The following is a 17409-nucleotide window of genomic DNA, read 5'->3' on the forward strand; positions in this document are numbered from 1 at the left end:
CCCCTTGGCCCCCAAGCCCCGGGAGAGCCCTGCGAGTACTGTGTCTGCACCTCCGGTAACCACCACGCCTTCTCTTGTGGCCCGCGGCCCAGATAGGTCCAGCGCCACCAGCAAGACTCCTCAAGTGGCCAGCGGCCCCGACAGGTCCAGTGCCACCGACAAATCCTCAAAGCGCCCCCATAAGACTTCGGGGACCGAGGGTTCAACAACTGCAGCCTCCCCGGCTCCAACATCAGCTCACTCCGGTTCCGCCTCCGGCGTCGGTACCGACCGTGACCCTTCCGTCTCTTCTCATAAGTCCAAGTCGGCTAAAAAGAAGGACAAGGAGGCCAAGGGGAAAGAGGACCGTCACTCTACCGCTGGCACATCAAAATCCAGCTCTCCCTCCAAGTATAAGTCCTCCAAGTCTGGGACTCCTGTGATTGTGGACCTGGAAGACAATCCGTTCTTCCCCCCGGAGACACCAAGGGCTCCGAAGAGAAAGTCCAAGTCCACAGACCCTGCATCTTCATCTTCAGCCCCGAAGCAAAAGAGGCCACGTGAGGAGTCTTCCAAGGGAGCCTCTACCTCCAAGGGTACCTCTAAGCCGACCGACCATCGCTCGGGCTCCAGACACCACTCTCCGGACCGTCCAATCCCTACCACACAACCTGCGGCTCGGCCCCATATGGAGGTTCATGAACAACCCTCATCGGGTAGGATTGAGACTAGTCCAGCGCCGAGTCCCCCACGGTTCACTACGGCTCCCCTTGGAGACTCTGGAGATGAAGACGCGCTGTCAAGAGGACGTCGCTCCCCGACCCCGGTCCCATGTCCGCCTGCCCTGCGGCCCTCGGGTGTCGAGGCTGAAGATCCTGAGGTCTTTTACGACTCCGAGGCGGACCGGTATTACATGGAGGTCCCTCGAGATACGACGTTGCGCAGATTCGAGGACAGACGCCGGCGTCACATCCCGAAGGGCAAGGTTTCGGTACCGACTCCCAAGCCTGTAGACCCAGCAACTACTAAGGCTGCAGCGACCCGCCTGGAGCCGAGGTCTCGCCCTTCAACATCCGTTCAGGACCAGCCCAGGGTAGATGATTTTACTATCCAGTCGGACACTGAATCGGACCTGGTACAGGTGCTGTCCCCAGCTTCTCATTCTGATGATGAGCTCTCGCTCCCGGACTCTCCTCAGGACATGCACCACCCAGAGCCAGCCTCCCCCACAGATGACCTGAGGACCTTCAGTGAACACATCATAAAGATGTCCAGGGCCCTGGACATCGAATTGGCTTACCCGGAGGAGTCAGCTTGGGACCCAGTAGAGCGCCGCGTGCATGGTCGGATCCCAACCCCACCGTCCATCCCTCTTCTACCATCGCTGGAGACCATCATCAAGAGGTCTTGGGAGACTCCTGCTTCGCTGGTCGGGACCTCACGCAAGATAGAGTCACTGTACCGTGTCCCCCCTGCAACCTGTGCCTGGCTGTCAACGCACCCTAAACAAAACTTTGCCATTGTGGAGGGTGCTCAGATCGCCTCTACCCACAAACAGGCGACTTCTCCGGTGGACCGGGAGGCCCGTAAAATTGATGGGCTAGCCAAGAAGGCTTACTCTGCGGCCTCTCTTGCAGTTAAGGCCATTAACTACACGGCCTGTATGGGTGCGTATGTCCAGGCCCTCATGGAAGGTGTCTCTCCCTTGGTCCCGGACATCCCAGATGATACCCAGAGGAAGCTCGTCGAGATTCGGGACGAGACACACACTATCGGCGGCTGGCTTATCACTGCGTCCCGAAACATGGCCGACTGTGTTGGAAGGGCTATGTCGGCATCCATGGCGCTCCGTCGACATGCCTGGCTCCGCGGCACAGACCTCACCCCAGGGGTCAAGGCGGCCATCGAGGAGATGCCCTTAGACGACTCTGGTCTCTTCAATACGGACACTGATGACCGTTTAAACCGCAAGTTCAAGATGAAGGCTGTGGCCAAGAAACATGGCATGTCTTCCTCCATGTCGACACCATTCCGGAAGAAGCAGCGCCCGTGGCAGTCTCAAGGTCAGTCCTTCCGACCTTATGGCCAGGAGCGCCAATATCAACACCAGGGCTCCCAACGGTCTAGATACCCCTCCCAATCGTCCTCCTCTTCTGGCAAGCGAGGTGGCCCTCCCCGGTATCGAAAGCCCCGCAGGCAAGACACCGAACAGTCCAAGAAAAGATCTTGAAAGTTCCCTGCGCGCTTCGTCCCAAACCCCTTCTTCCTAAACATCCTCCAGCCTTTCTCTAACATCTGGGCTTCCATTACGACGGACTCATGGGCGCTTGACATCGTCCGTAGGGGTTATGCCCTCGAGTTCCAGGAGCTCCCTCCAACTGGAGCCTTCATGCCCACCCACCCCTCGGACACCCTTCTCGACGAAGTGTGCACCTTACTAGACAAGGGGGCAATCTCCCCCTTACCACCTGACCAATATTCCAGGGCCTTTTTCTCCAGGTACTTCACGGTACCGAAAGCTGATGGGGGCATCAGGCCTATTTTGGACTTGAGGGATTTGAACCTGTTTCTTGAGTATCGCCGGTTTCGGATGGTAACCCTGGCTTCCATTCTGCCGCTTCTCCACCAGGGCCTGTGGTTTGCGACCGTCAACTTGAAAGACGCATACTTCCACATCGGAATTCGGGAGTCCCATCAGAGATTCCTCGCCTTCGCCGTCAGCTCCGTCGCCTACCACTACAATGTGCTTCCCTTTGGCCTTGCCATGGCTCCGAGGGTCTTCACGAAGTGCATGGCACCAGTGGTAGCATACCTTCACCAGAAGGGCTACAGAGTCTTCCCTTACCTGGACGACTGGTTGTTTGTCACCGACTCACAGCAGGAGCTCCAAGAGGCAATCTCATTTGCCTTGCACCTTTTGGATTCCCTCGGACTGGTCGTCAACGAGGAGAAGTCCCACTTCACCCCGACCAGACAGGCCAAGTTCATTGGAGCTATCCTCGACTCCTAAAGATGCTCCGCCTTTCTTCCTCCGGATCGTTTCCAGGCGTTGGTGGCATCGCTGAGACCTTGCATCTCTCACAGGAGAGTGCGTACCAGGGACATTCAAGTGGCTTTGGGCCACATGGCGTCTACGACGTTCGTGACACCGTGGGCAAGACTTCGCCTCCGACCACTGCAGTCCTGGTTCCTCTCAGTCTTCTCTCCGATGGAAGACCCTCCGTCCAAGTGGCTCATGGTACCGAGACCGGTGGCCGCTTCACTAAGATGGTGGCTGGACGATCGCAACGTCTGCAGCGGGATGCCATTCCATCAACCTCAGCCTCAACTTACTTTGACGACCGATGCCTCTCTGGAGGGCTGGGGCGCCCACCTGCTCGACCTTGTGGTCAAGGACAAGCGGTCAGCCCAAGACAAGCTTCTCCACATCAACGCCTTGGAGATGCTCGCAGTCAAAAAGGCTTTGAGGTCATTTGAATCTGCTGTCGCAGGCAAGGTGGTTCTCCTGAGGACGGACAACACCACCGTGATGTACTACATCAACAAACAAGGAGGCACCAGATCCAGGACGTTGCTCGAGATGACTCTTCGCATCTGGAACCGGTGCATCCGGAGGCAGGTGCTCCTCCAGGCAATTCACCTCCCAGGAGAGGACAATGAGCTTGCGGATCGCCTAAGCAGATCCCCTTCGGTGTGCTACGAGTGGAGGCTTCATCCGGAGACGGTCAGCGACCTGTTCGATCGGTGGGGAACCCCCCAGCTCGACCTCTTCGCGACCGAATGGAACAGCCACTGTCCCCAGTTCTGCTCCAGGAGGCGAATGGACGGATCCCTCGGAGACGCGTTCGCCTTCAGAGGGAGACGGGAGAGCTGCTTTACGCCTTCCCTCCCTTCCCTCTTATCATCAGGGTGGTGTCCAAGATGACAACGGACCGATCGGATGCGATCCTGATCACGCCGTGGTGGCCGAGACAGCCCTGGTTCGCGTCCCTCCTTCACCTCTCCAGGAGATGCTTCCTCCGCCTCGACTTCCGCCCGGACCTGCTGTCGATCCAGGACGGTCGGATTCTGCACCCGGACATCGAGAGCCTACCGCTGGTGGCCTGGAGAATACAGCCCTAGCCTCACTGCCGGACGCGGTGAGGACGGTGATCCTGGCTGCAAAGAAACCATCCACCCAGCGGTCCTATGCCCTGAAGTGGAAGAGGTTCAGCCTCTTCCTTGACCGAAAGGGCTTGTCTCCTGCTCAGGTTTCCACTCCAGTAGTGTTGGAGTTTTTGATGGCACTATTGGATGAGGGGTTGTGCCTCGCATCCATCAAGTGCTACCTGTCTGCCATCTGTGCCAAGTACCAATTTGGGGGGAGGGCTTCCTTTTTCAGGGACCCCCTGGTGAAGGGGTTCCTTAAGGGATGTACCAACCTGTATCCTCCTCTGTCGGTACCGACTCCGGCTTGGAGCTTGGAGGCGGTGCTGGCCGCGCTCCAATCCAAGCCCTTTGAACCGATGGCCACAGCGGACTTGAGACTATTGATTTGGAAAACCGCTTTTCTTGTGGCCATCACCTCTGCCCGCCGTGCGGGCGAACTCTGTGCCTTGCGGAGGGACCAGCCCTTCCTGAGGTTTCACAAGGACAAAGTGGTTCTCCGGACAGACTTTACTTTTTTGCCTAAGGTTGTGTCTGCCTTCCACATGTGTCAGGACATTGTGTTGCCTACCCTCGCTTCCAACCCGACTTCGGATGTGGAGCGAAGCCTGCACTCTCTCGATGTCAGGAGAGCTCTGGCTTTCTATTTGGACAGAACTGCTGCCTCTAGCTGCTCCGAGAGACTTTTCCAATGCTACTCGGAACCGAAGAAAGGGTTGCCGGTGTCTGCGCAGAGGTTTTCCAAATGGGTGGCCGGTACCATCCACCTCTGCTATGAACTCTTGGGCAAACCTCTCCCTGGCAGGGTTCGTTCCCACTCCACAAGGGCAATGTCAGCATCCTCTGCATTTCTGTCGGGGATTCCCTTGGAGGATATCTGCAAGGCTGCTGTCTGGTCCCAGCCATTGACTTTTATAAAGCACTATAGGTTGGACACCAGAGCCATCCGAGACGCAGCTTTTGGGAGGGCTGTGTTGGTTTCAGGGTTGCACTGATTGCACTACTGATACTTGTGTTTCAGCATTTCTGTACATACTGCCACTGTCTTTACATTCTGTTGAGTGTTGTTTTGCACAATTTCATTGGGACTGGTCTTGCACGACCTTGTGTCCCCTTCTCAGGTTTAGCAATGTTGCTGCTATATATATTGATTTGTGCATGAACAAAAAGACTGACTCCTTTAGAGTTCAAGGTGTTTATTGTTACAATAAATATACCTTTGGTTTACCGTAGCTTTGGTTTCAGGACACTCCCTCCGCCGCTTACCTAAGCTTGTCAGTCTAACCCATTTGTATGATTCGCAGAGACCACGAAGAAGAAGGACAGGTTGCTTACCTGTAACAGTATTTCTTCGAGTGGTTATCTGCGAATACATACAAATCCCACCCGTCCATCCCCTCAGTGTCCTGCTCTGATTGGCTCTTTCTATCGCCTTTCTTGGCAGAAAAATTGCGGAACTGGGGAAAGAGCGGGAAGGCAGGGGCCTTATAACGGGTGGGCGGAGTTACCACCAAAAAGTTTCTATATGTTGCAAAGTAAACTTTGCCCAGTGATTCCAGAAGTTTCCGAACAGCACTGCGCAGGCGCAGTGAAACCCATTTGTATGTATTCGCAGATGACCACTCGAAGAAATACTGTTACAGGTAAGCAACCTGTCCGTCTCAGACTCCGATGTAATCATTTCACATCATAGAGGGATGTAGCTCAAAGCTTCTCTGATCCCTCCTGGTCTCTACCAGGCACAGAATGGTCATATAGCAGTATTCAGCAGCTTGACGGTAAGTTTGGGCGAGGGGACTTGGGTTGTTGTGGAGGGAGGAATGGAAGATCTGCTTCTGCAGCAACACAAAAACAATGACTTACAGAGGCACAAAGCTGACTTACCTCTGCATATGCTTCTAACAGGATGCCAATCTATATGTATGTACAGTTGGCTCTCCACATTTGTGGATTTGACTTTTCGGATTTGATTATTCGCAGATTTGATTAATGTGTTCTCTCTAGCAGTCTCTGGGTCCTCTGCTGTGACTGTGCCAGAAGCTGACCATAGAGTCACACTGAAGGACCTAGAAATTCTTAGAGAACTTAGAGAACTACTCTAGGTATTTGTAGGTTCTCCTGTACAATGCTGTATCATCTGCCAGATGTTGCATTGGTGGATCCAGACATTCCTAAAGAGATGTAGTTGTATTTCAAATTTACGGTGGTATTTTTCTCACTTTCATGGGGTCCTGTGTTCCTAACTCCAGAGAATGTGGAGGGCCCACTGTATATGTATATATTTCTGCACACATACAGCTACCACCAAAGGTCAGTACAAAGCTGCTGAAATGTTTTCATGTCTTGCTCCTTGTCCCTTTCTACTTTTTTCCAGGGCCGTCCACCCACCGCTGTGGGCTGCTGCAGCCTTTGCTCCTTCTCGACTCCATTGCCTCAGGTCTCCATCTCCTTCAAGCTTTGCTCCTTAGCTTGCTTGGGAACCTGTCTTTTTCCTTCTCCTTCCTCTCTCTCTCATCTATCCCTCACAGCCAGAGCTCTGAGATCTTACTTTCCAAGGACTATAATACCCAGAATCCCCCAGCTGCCATGCTAGATAGGGATTCTGGGAGTTACAGTCCAAAAAAGGTAACATTTCTAACCTCCAGTCAGAGCCAAAGCTTAACAAGGCTGGGTGTGAGTTAGGACTGCCAGATTCTACACATTCTTAAAAGAATGCACCTCTAAAGGAGGTGACTGTCATTCCCAAAGGGAACAGTCTCATAGCAATAAAAGGCATGCGTCTGGTTTGACTAAATGCCCTAGAATTTGAAAGGTCCAGATTTTGTGGACTGAAACTATTTAAACATTGAGTTCATTTGCATGTGTGGCGTGTCTTCTCCTGAAAATCTTTTTCCACCTCCACCCCCCCCCCCTTTTTTTTGGACATGATGCTAGCAAGGACTCTAAAATTCATCTGCCTGTTGACAGTCCAAACTCACTACAAGGACTCTACCCAGAATTGTTCCATTTAAAAAAAAAATTGCCTGTTTTTCTAAAACTAGAAGTGGGCCATTGGCCCATTTTTAAAAATTTTTGGCAGCCCTCAGAAGGAAATTGCTTGCATCTTGGGTAAGTCATACTCTCTTAGAGGATGGCAATGGCAAAACCTCTCTTAAGAAACGTGCCAAGAAAACCCTATGATAGGTTTGACTTTGGTCTCCATAAGTCAAAAATGACTTGGAGGCACACAACAACATCAATGAAGGAATTGGCAAAAGCACCTGAGTATTTCTTGCATAAGAAAACCTTGTGAAGGTACATAAATCCAGTTCAACCAAGGCTTTTCCCCTACTGCTAGCAATAATCCCTTTGTGGCCTTGTCTGATGTGTCTGACTCTGTGGATTTCTATCTTGATTCACTCTTTCTGCAACTCTCTTATTGGTTTTGAGCACAATTCAGGATAGCTTTTCGCATTTGGGCCTTATAGAGCCAGCGTGGTGTAGTGGTTTGAGCACTGGACTGAGAGACTAGAGAGCAGAGTTTGAATCCTCACTTGGCCATCGAAACCCATTGAGTGATCTTGGGGAAGCCACTCTCTCATCCTCAGAAGGAGGAAAAATGAACTCCTTCTGAATATATCTTGGCAAGAACCCCCTGTGCTAGGTTAGCCTTAGAGTCACTATAAGTGAGCCAGAATTGCTCTCCTGAAATGTCATATACGTAGTAGCCTCTTCCATGTTTGCCCTCATCTGCGTAGGGGGCATTTTAAGGCAAAGTTAAAGTTTTCAAATTTTTTTTTGCTAAAAAATTCTCCATCCTGGAGCCACGCTTTCCTCACATCTGATCTATCGGCAGCAAGTGCTGCTCATCCAGTTTTGGTTCTATCCATCTAATCCATGAGTGCTAGTAACTTTCTGGCCTCTCTCCACTAAACAGCAAGGCAGAGAGAGTTCGGGTTCCTTAGCAGCTCCCTGCTTAACTGCATGGCTAGTATCTAAGAATATTTGTCAGAAAGAAAAATATAAAGCTAGAAGGGGACAAGGAAAGAGATTGATCTTGTATAGTTTCCTGCATTCCCCTGAGTGTTATAAATGAGCTGCTGTGGAAGAGACTGTTGAAACAGCAAAATGACTGAGATATTCCAGGTCATTGGAGCTTTTTTGGGAATGTCCCAAAATGCAAAGAAAGTCAGCAAAGAGGAGGAATTCTAACCCACCTTCTAAATTAAGGACTTCATATCAGAAGGCAGATCTATGTTGGCCTTCACGAACAGATGTGCTGAATTTATCCATGGAATTAGCTGTCCAAGGATACCACAGAATCTTCTTTCTTGGACACGACCCAGAAGAGGAGCCAAGCTGAGGCTGAGTCACACTGGCATAAAACCACGAACTTGTATCAACTGTATTGGATCTATGAGTTGTGTCCATCAAAAAGCAACCCTGGATTGCGCAGGAGGACCAGGTGCAGCCCTGGAGCCACCAGGGCCCCAAGACTGTTTTCGTAACTCTCAGTCCCTCCAGATTCCCTCCAGATTCCCAAGACCTCTAGACTTTTTATGATCAAAAATGAATAGGATGGAGTAGCTCACCTAGATACCTCTAGGATAGAGTGGGGTCAGAGGAAGACTGGAGGGCTACATCCTCTCACCACAAACCCCTGCCAAAATTGGATGTTTGGGACCCCCAAACACCTGCTGGGGGGGTTGCCTCATTTTGGGGGGCCCTTTTTCCAACAGAAAGTAAACTGGGCTACTTTTTCCAATGAAAGTGATCTGGAAGTCAACTTCCAGGTGACTATCTGTAGGAAAAAGGCCTTTCCCGGGACTGTAAAAGGGGTGGAGGGATGGGAAAATTGCTCCATACACTTGCTGGGGGCATTTCAGGACAAAATATTTTTTAAAAGATGCAGAGGGAAGGGAGCATGTATGGCACCTTGGATGCCTTTTTCTCGTCTCTGCAATCATTTGCTTGCTTCCTAAATACAATTGGTTGCATGCTCCCATACACTCTTTAGCATCAAAAAATCAGAGATAGGCTTCTGATCACTTCCAGTTTGGTATTGTATAATTTTCCTGGCAGTTCTTGCAGTCTTTGTGGGGTGGAAAATTAGCCTCCAGATATGCAGAAATAGCCCACTTTTGTTGTAAACAGCTCTGAGGAGGATTTGATTTCTGGCAGTATCCCACAGGCATCCTGGAACTCACATGTGTAACCTTTGCACAACAGCAGGAGAACGTTGCTCATTGAACTCAGTGGGGATCCTGACTACACTTTATAAGAGCAGGGATGGAGCTGGTTTATTAAAGAATAGAAGAGCCATACTCGCTAACATTTCCCAGATGGAAGCTGGGACATGTGCAGCTATACAACATCAGAGTGTGGTTAAGAGGGCAAAGTTATTAATTAGGAAAAACACATGAACTAGGAGATGCTATAGCAGTTTGCTTTGAGCCGCCTGGGAAGGGCAGGATTTGGCTTCCTCTCACCCTTTCTGAGAGTTAATGGAGTGCAAACATACTTTTGTACTTCAACATACAAAATGGAGGAGGGTCTGGAAAGCATGCCCCACGAGGGGAGACTTGGGGAGCTTGGTCTGTTTAGCCTGGAGAAGAGACAGTTAACAGGTGATATGAGAGCCTTGTTTAAATATTTGAAGGGGTGCCATATTGAAGAAGGAGCAAATTTGTTTCCTGCTGCTCCAGAGAATAGGACACGGAGCAATGGATTCAAATTACAGGAAAAGAGGTTCCACCTCAACATTAGGAAGAACTTCCTGACAGTAAGGGCTGTATGACAGTGGAATATATAATCTTGGAGCGTGTTGGAGTCTCCTTCTTTGGAGGTCTTGAAACAAAGGCTGGGTGGCCATCTAATAGGGTTGCTTTGATTGTGTATTAATGCAAGGCAGAATGGCATTGGATTGGATTACACTTGTCGTCTCTTCCAATTTTATAATTCTACGATTCTAGTTTGCAGTAAATTTGCAGTAAGCTGAGGTCAAAGGGGGGAAGTGGGAGAAGGAGTGAGAAACTGGGACATATTTAAAAGCAGTTGAAAAAATGGGACGACAGAGGATTAATTGGGACTGTCCTCACCAAACCAGGACAGTCCCAATTTCTGGAATAGATCACAACACTGCTTGGGAAAGTTCTTTTTTTGGTAGAGAGCTCCCAGAATCACTGTTGGCCATGCTGGCTGGGGACACTGGGAGCTCAGTCCAAAAAAGGAACTTTCCCAAGCTCTGATCCTGGTTGATCGGAAGCGACTGCCCGTTTGTCAGCTTGTTCATCCACCTTCTTCCACCAATTCCAGTATTTTAGACTTGTATTTTTCCCCAAGCAAAGTTCAAATAGAGTTGTTGGTCAAGAAAGTGCCCCAAGTGTTTGGTGATATTACTGAGTGGGACAGTCTCAGTTAATCTTTTTGCCCCTCTTTCTCAGCTGCTTTTCAAATGGCCCAGTTTCTCTCTTCTCCTTCCTCTTCTGTCCACAGCTTACTCCAATTGCTGGAAAACTGAGTTCAAAGTGCAAAAGTAGTTTGCATGCTCAGCAGGGGAAGAAGAGAGGAGAAAGCAGAATTTCCCCCCTTCCCTGTAGACACTTTGCATATATATATATATCGTAGATTTCATCTGTGAAATGTTGGAGGTTGTGAAACCTGGCTCTGCTGTTTTTTCACTGCACTTCCCAAGGGGCCCTTATTTTTTTGGAAGAGTTGATCTGGCAATCCTAAACTGTTCTTTGGAGTTTATCAAATGGGAGAAATTTCTCTTAAATTCGAATGAAATGAAAGTGAGACCAGAACGCATTCACTTAAAGTCGCTAGTTTAGCGCAATTACGTGAATACGCATTGCATTCGAAATGGCTCTCCATTGCCCCAAAATAGCATGCCTTTGACCGAATTTGCGTGTGGCAGTCTGTCACGCAATAGCGTGAAACCACATAATTGCATTCGGACTGACTTCCCATTGCCTGAATTTGTGTGTTTATTAGACAAGGGAAATTGGAAGTATAATCCAATGGCAATCTGAATGCAATCATGGGGTTTCACGTTATTGCATGATAACCCACTACACACAAATTCAGGCAATGGGAAGTCAGTCCGAATGCAATCGTGTGGTTTCACGTTATTGCGTGATAGACTGCCACACGCAAATTTGGGCAATGGCATGCTATTTTTGGGCAGTGGGGAGCCATTTCGAATGCAATACGTATTCACATAATTGCGCAAAACTAGCGACGTTAAGTGAATGCGCTCTGGCACCACTTTCTTTTCATTCGAATTTTAGAGAAACTGCTCCCGTTTGATAAACTCCCCAGTCGCATTCATTAGCTTCGGTTTTGGATGTAAGCTTGGCCTGTGGTTTAAACACAGCTGTCCATGGCTGGAGGAAATCCACAGCATTAAGGCAAGAGTAGACAAGGTGTAGCCATGAAGGCTTAAAGACTGTATTTGCAGTCCTTAAATACACCCATATTTCCCACACCATTTATTGTCTTGCCAAAAGAGAGATAGAAAGAGGATGGATTGTTTCCTTTGGAATCCTCTGAGGGCTCTTCCAGACTCATCTAAAGAAGTGTGATACACTACTTTAGATTCACAATACAACTGCATGGTTTTGCTGGGTTCTGCTGCTTGCTTTTGCCTCTGTGTTCAGTCCTTTCATTCTTTGGGAATCTTTATAGCAATTTATTGAATCTGCATTAGGACTGTTCCAATGGTTGTATTATTATTATTATTATTATTATTATTTAACTGGGACTTGCTTTTCTAAGTTGTTCCTATCATTTGAATGGCACATTTTCTCTTTGACATTTTTAGAAAAGCTTTTCTTATAGTGTTATAGTGTAGAAGTGCCACTTATTGATGTACCATAATAAAAACTCATTTTATTTTAAAATGCTTTTAAAAAATGGGGGGGGGGGGGGAGAGATTTTTCAGTTCTGAAATGTCTCAGAATTAAAAAGAAACCCACTCAAGGCTGGGAACAAAATGCTGCCGTCGGTGGCCAGAATTGCCAGAAAATAGTCTGCGGCAACAAAAATGTGGTTTGGGTCATTAGAAAAACCTGGGGGACTCAGGGCATGTTCCCACTATGATTTAAAGCGAATCGCTGATTGGATTACATGACCGTCATTCCCATTTGAAACTGGTTCCAATCCTACTTTGATCGATTTCTGTCACAGTGAAGCAAGGCAAACGCAAAAAAACTGGTTTTTCCAGATGCTAGTTTGTGATCTAACATACTGCCGCCTCCCGACACCTTTGCCCCGTCTAGAGCAGCCTTGAAGCAGCATCTCACCTTTTAAATAGGTTGCTCTTCTGAATATTTTTTAAAAGTCCTCTGTTTTTCAAGGTAAGAAGTGGATTTGCAGTCCCTTTTGTTTAATTTTGTTGCTCTGGGGTATATTTGGTGGTCTTTGGGGCAACCCATTCAACTCTCTGGAGGATTCCAGGGCAGAACCCTGAACCCACAGCAATTGCCCAGCCCTCTTTGGGTCTCTCATTCTAATAGCATCATCCCCCAACGGGTCGGGCCTCTGTTCATCTGCTAAGCCCATTTCCTTTGCTGCGTTCCTTTTGCCCCTCTCGCAACAGGTCTTCTGCTCCATGGGGCAGTTGGCATGGCTCTGGTCTCCCCTGGCCCTGCGTCACATTATGCACTCATGCTCAGAAACAAATTGGCAGCGGACTGTGAGGGTGGAGGAGTCCCATGCTCTTTTCTTTTACCTTTTGCAAAATAAATCAAATAAATTATTGAATATAAAAACACAAATACACATTCAGTCAGCCCTCCGCATTTGCGGCTTTTGTGGATTTGATTATGCAAGGATTTGATTAGTATGTTCTCTCTGGGAATCTCTAGTTCCTCCAGCAAGACTCTGTGGTCAACATTCAGCAGACATTGCACTGGAGGACCTAGAGGTTCCTAGAGAGAACACTTCTTCTGCATCTGTAAATCTTCCAGCACAATTTTGTGGTCACCTTCTGGTGGATGTTGACCATAAAGTTGTGTTGGAGGACCTGGAGATTCCTAGAGAGAGGTCCTCTTAGGTAAAATAGTGTGTGTGGGGCGGGGGAGTATTTGCATTTTTTCCACTTTCATGGGGTTCTGTGCCCTTTACCCCAGCAAATGTGGAAGACCCAATGTACTTTCTTAACACACACATATATACACACAAACATATACCTATACCTATACATATACAACCATTCATATCTATACCCCCATACATTATACCTACGATATCATCATACCCAAGCTCATTATTTCTGTCTCTTTCTTCACTTCTTGCTTCTTCCTTTTCACAACCTACACATTACATCTCCATCACTTCCCTTCCGTTCTTCATCCTTCTTCATCATTATATTCTTCACTTCCCTTTCCATCCTCCTTTTCCATGTCTTTACTTTTCCCAGTATCTTCCTCATGCTTACTTATACTCTCCTGACTCTAACTCAGACCTTCTTACACCTACACATACCTTCTCTATCTTACTTCATCATCCATTCACACTTCCTCCCTGTCAATACAAGCCTATTTCTTGTCTTCCGTATGCTTTTCTTTAACAGTAACATAATTTCAGTTAACTCAGTCTACTTTCTTTCATGCATATTCCTCAATGAATCATTTCTTGTAATTTATACCTACAGACTTTATTACCACAATTTTCATATATTTACAGTTTAGTCCTCACTTTCGACCTCTAGATGATTCATACTGTAAACTTAATACTGCTATGTTTCCCCACTTTCTTTTTAAGAAATGTATTAGTGTGGACCATTCCTTATTAAATTGTTCTAATGAGTTATAGTTTAATAATTGAATTAACCTATACATTTCTATTGCATCATAGGCAAGGTCTCTTTTAAATGAAGGTGAATTTAGATGAGGGAGAAGGGAAACAATTTAATGGTGAAGGATTGACTGGTAGCAGGTACCTTCTATGTTAGTGGGGTGATGGATCTGTTTGGAGATTTAGGATAACATTTGAAAGAGCAATGCGCAGGGTATTGAACCTTGGGAATGGGAATACTAACAACAGCAACAATTAAAATAATGCATCAGTAATATATCTCACACACACACACTGCCATACTGGCATTTATTACACATTATTAAAATGAGTTAAGATTAAAAACATACAGAAACATCAGTGAATACACGCACAAACACACACAAATTATATAATAATTTTATTCATTTATATCCCACCTTTCCCTGTTACAGATTATTAAAAACCAAATTTAATAAGAAACAGAACCATCTTATTTTAAAAAATGTTGAACAATGCATAGAGTTAAAACCACTTAAAATCCATTAAAAACAGACTATAAGACAGTATGCAAAGGGATCTCAGCTGGTCTCCAAGGTGCTACAAAATCCCTTTGCATCCTCATAAAGCTGACTAACACAGCTACGTCTTTGAACTCTTTGAAGAAAACAGTACACCCTTAAATGCCCATCATAATCAATTCCTAAAAGACTGACTGAGTAGGAAAGTTTTTGCTTGCCAAGTGAAAGGGGAAAGATGGAGCCATTCAGGTCTCTCCAGGGAGGGATTGAAGAGCAGCCACCAAGAAAGTCCTCTCCTCTCAGTTCCGACCTGAGAAGGAAATGGGACACAGAAGACGACTTTTCCTATAGAACTTAAAGCTGGAACAGACTTGTACAAGGAGATCAGATCCTTCAAACAGAAAAAAGATCCCCCCAAATAGGTTCAGAAAGTTGGACAGCACTTGTAAAATTCTAGCTTAACTCCAAAGTGAATTTTTCAACCATGCCACTGAGATGGAAACCATGGGCCACGACAGATAACAAGAGGAAGAGATTAAGTAGAGAATGTTTGGCAAATAAGATTTTTTCTCTCTGACTCTCAATGCAGGAGATGGGAATGCACTTGACCCTGGAAGAGAGCAACTACCTGGACACAGGTAGGGTCAGTTAGAAGAACATCTGAATTGCCCCGTGGGGAGATTGTCCTGGGACTCCTCTTGTCTTTCCACCTGCAGGCAAAGGCTCTTTATACATACATGCCTTTGGCAAATACAGTCAGCCCTCCATATCCACAGATTCTTTATCCATGGATTCAACTATCCATGGCTTGGAAATATTTTAGAAAACTATATAAATTCCAAAAAACAAACCTTGATTTTGCCGTTTGATATAAGGGACACCATTTTATTATGCCATTGTATTTAATAGGGCTTCAGCATCCACGGATTTTGTTATCCATGGCGGTCCTTGAATCAAACTCCAGCAGATACCAAGGGCTCACTGTTATTTCCAGGTTAGGTCGTGCTGGGAAACTGGCCTCTCCTGAGATTAAAATGGCCCAGACAGGGCTAAAAATGTGGTGAAATTGCCCTGTACATCCCCAAGAAGTGTTGGGTGGTGAGGAATGCTTTTTCTGCACAGTGAAGCAGAGAGGTGTTAAAGACCCCTAAATCCCACCAGCATACCTTCCAACATTTCACACACCAGAGAGTGGTTGATATGGCAGAAGAAAGGACAGAAGAATACGAGAGGCTGCAGCAGTTTACTCTTGCCTGAACGTATTGGGAAGGGCAAATTCTGCTCCCTGTGGAGAAGCAATTCACCTTGCAGGCCTCACTCGAACAGCAAACAACACATGTTTGTCAAAGTTATGAGTCAACATCTGTTGGCTCACTTGAGGGAAGGAATAGGGAACCATTTGTGGCTGACCATGCATCCAAGGGTCGCAGGTACAGAAATCAGGCCCCCTCATTGTGAAATAAAAGGGAACAAACCTGGACAGTGACTCTGATTCCTAAATGAGTTCTGGCTTTAAAATGGGTTACAGAGAAAGGTCTCATCATGCCTTCTGTTTTGGTTCTTGCAGGCTATGCTTCAAAGCCCAATGCCAACAGCACCAGGATCTACATTCAGGACTCCCCTGGATATGAGAGGTAACCATTTTACCTACTAGCAGAATGGCGAATCCTGTGTCTAGGGTTGGCAGTTCAGGATTGTCCTGGGCCCTGAGGTTTCCAGGTCCAAGCCTGATATCTAAGGATGACTCCTGGTGGTGTCCTTAAGTGATATGAATTAAATACCAAGTCCTAGTTCAGTCATCAAGCCACTGCATCAAGCTGACTGCTTGCATGAAGTATGCAATTCAGATTTTAAAACCCCACAAATTCTTTAAGAATGAGAAAAATACATGAACATAAAATGTTCAAGTCAGCACTCTTTCCTTGAGGTTCTTCCCCCTTTCCCCACAGACCAGAGAAAGGAGGAGCAGGTTCTAACATCTGCAAAACTTTTTTGTCAGGTGGGCTGGTAAATGGGACGGGATCTGAGAGCAGCTCAGTCTGTAGTTAAGGAACAAAATTATCAGAGTGTCGAATCCTCGGATTTGACCTAGAAAAAGAATTAGAATGCTTGTTGGTGACACTTACTTGGTGCATGTATGTCTGTGCCTGTATCTGTCTATGGTCTCTTTCGCTACACTGGTATAGCACTTCCTCAAGCCTATGGAAGCCTGGGATTTGTAGTTTTGTGAGGTATTTAGAAGTCTCTGCCACAGAGCTCTGGTGGCTCACCAAACTACAAACCCCAGCATTCTGTAAGAGGCAGCTGTGGCAGTAAAAGTGGCATAGAAGTGAGTATTTGCTTTGAAGGGATGTGTATTCAAGGGAATGGAGACCCCCTTTTCAGAGAACCATCATGATTCTGTTTGTTTCCCATCTCCAGAGGGACCAAAGGACAGCAAAACTATACTGTGCCCCTACAAAACGATACCAACTTGCGCCTCCAGTTAGCCGAACGGGAACAAGCCCTGCTGGCATTGCAGGAGACGGTTCAGGTGAGGACAGCCATGGCCACTTTCTCCCCTCTCCACTTGTATTCTGGCCCACCTCGCTCTTCTCTTTCCCTTCTCTTTTCTCCCAGTAACAAATCTTAAGAAAGGCCACATTTCTAATGCCTAGGAGGAGAAATATTCCATCTTTCTTGTTGTTGTGTGCCTTTGTCCTCCAGCATCTCCAGCACTGAGGGAGAGGGAGAAAGGAAGCTTGTTTTATCTAGTCTTTTGGCCAAAAAAGCAGTGGTCGTAGAACCCTGTTTAGGTTCATAACAGGGTTCCAGTCAGTCCAGTGCAGCAGGTTTGAAGAGCAAATCCAAAAGAGTAGTCCAGGTCCAAGCAAAGGTTTCAGCCAACAGGCAATCCATCAAGGTTCAAGGCTCTCAAGCTCAAAGGATAGTTGTCAACCATGGTGGGCCGAGGGAGGTGCTGGGATATTTAAAGCCCGTTGAGGTCTCACAGGTGCTCACATTT

The 17409-nt window shown here is 47.3% G+C and overlaps 1 protein-coding gene across 2 annotated transcripts in view; it reads left to right on the top strand.

Annotated features, from left to right (window-relative positions):
• The window catches only part of LOC149313309 (sperm flagella and cilia-associated protein 1-like), a 29464-nt gene that overhangs the window by 8910 nt on the left and 3145 nt on the right, over positions 1-17409 (top strand). For both annotated transcript variants that reach the window (XM_089526431.1, XM_089526432.1), the window contains 3 exons: positions 14995-15043; positions 15973-16039; positions 16827-16938. In XM_089526431.1, the coding sequence (XP_089382557.1) occupies positions 14995-15043; positions 15973-16039; positions 16827-16938 (228 nt within the window). The remainder of the gene's footprint in view (positions 1-14994; positions 15044-15972; positions 16040-16826; positions 16939-17409) is intronic.

This window comes from Sceloporus occidentalis, unplaced genomic scaffold, assembly GCF_023333645.1.
Source record: "Sceloporus occidentalis isolate IW3139 unplaced genomic scaffold, rSceOcc1.0.p SCAF_5, whole genome shotgun sequence".
NCBI lineage: Eukaryota > Metazoa > Chordata > Lepidosauria > Squamata > Phrynosomatidae > Sceloporus > Sceloporus occidentalis.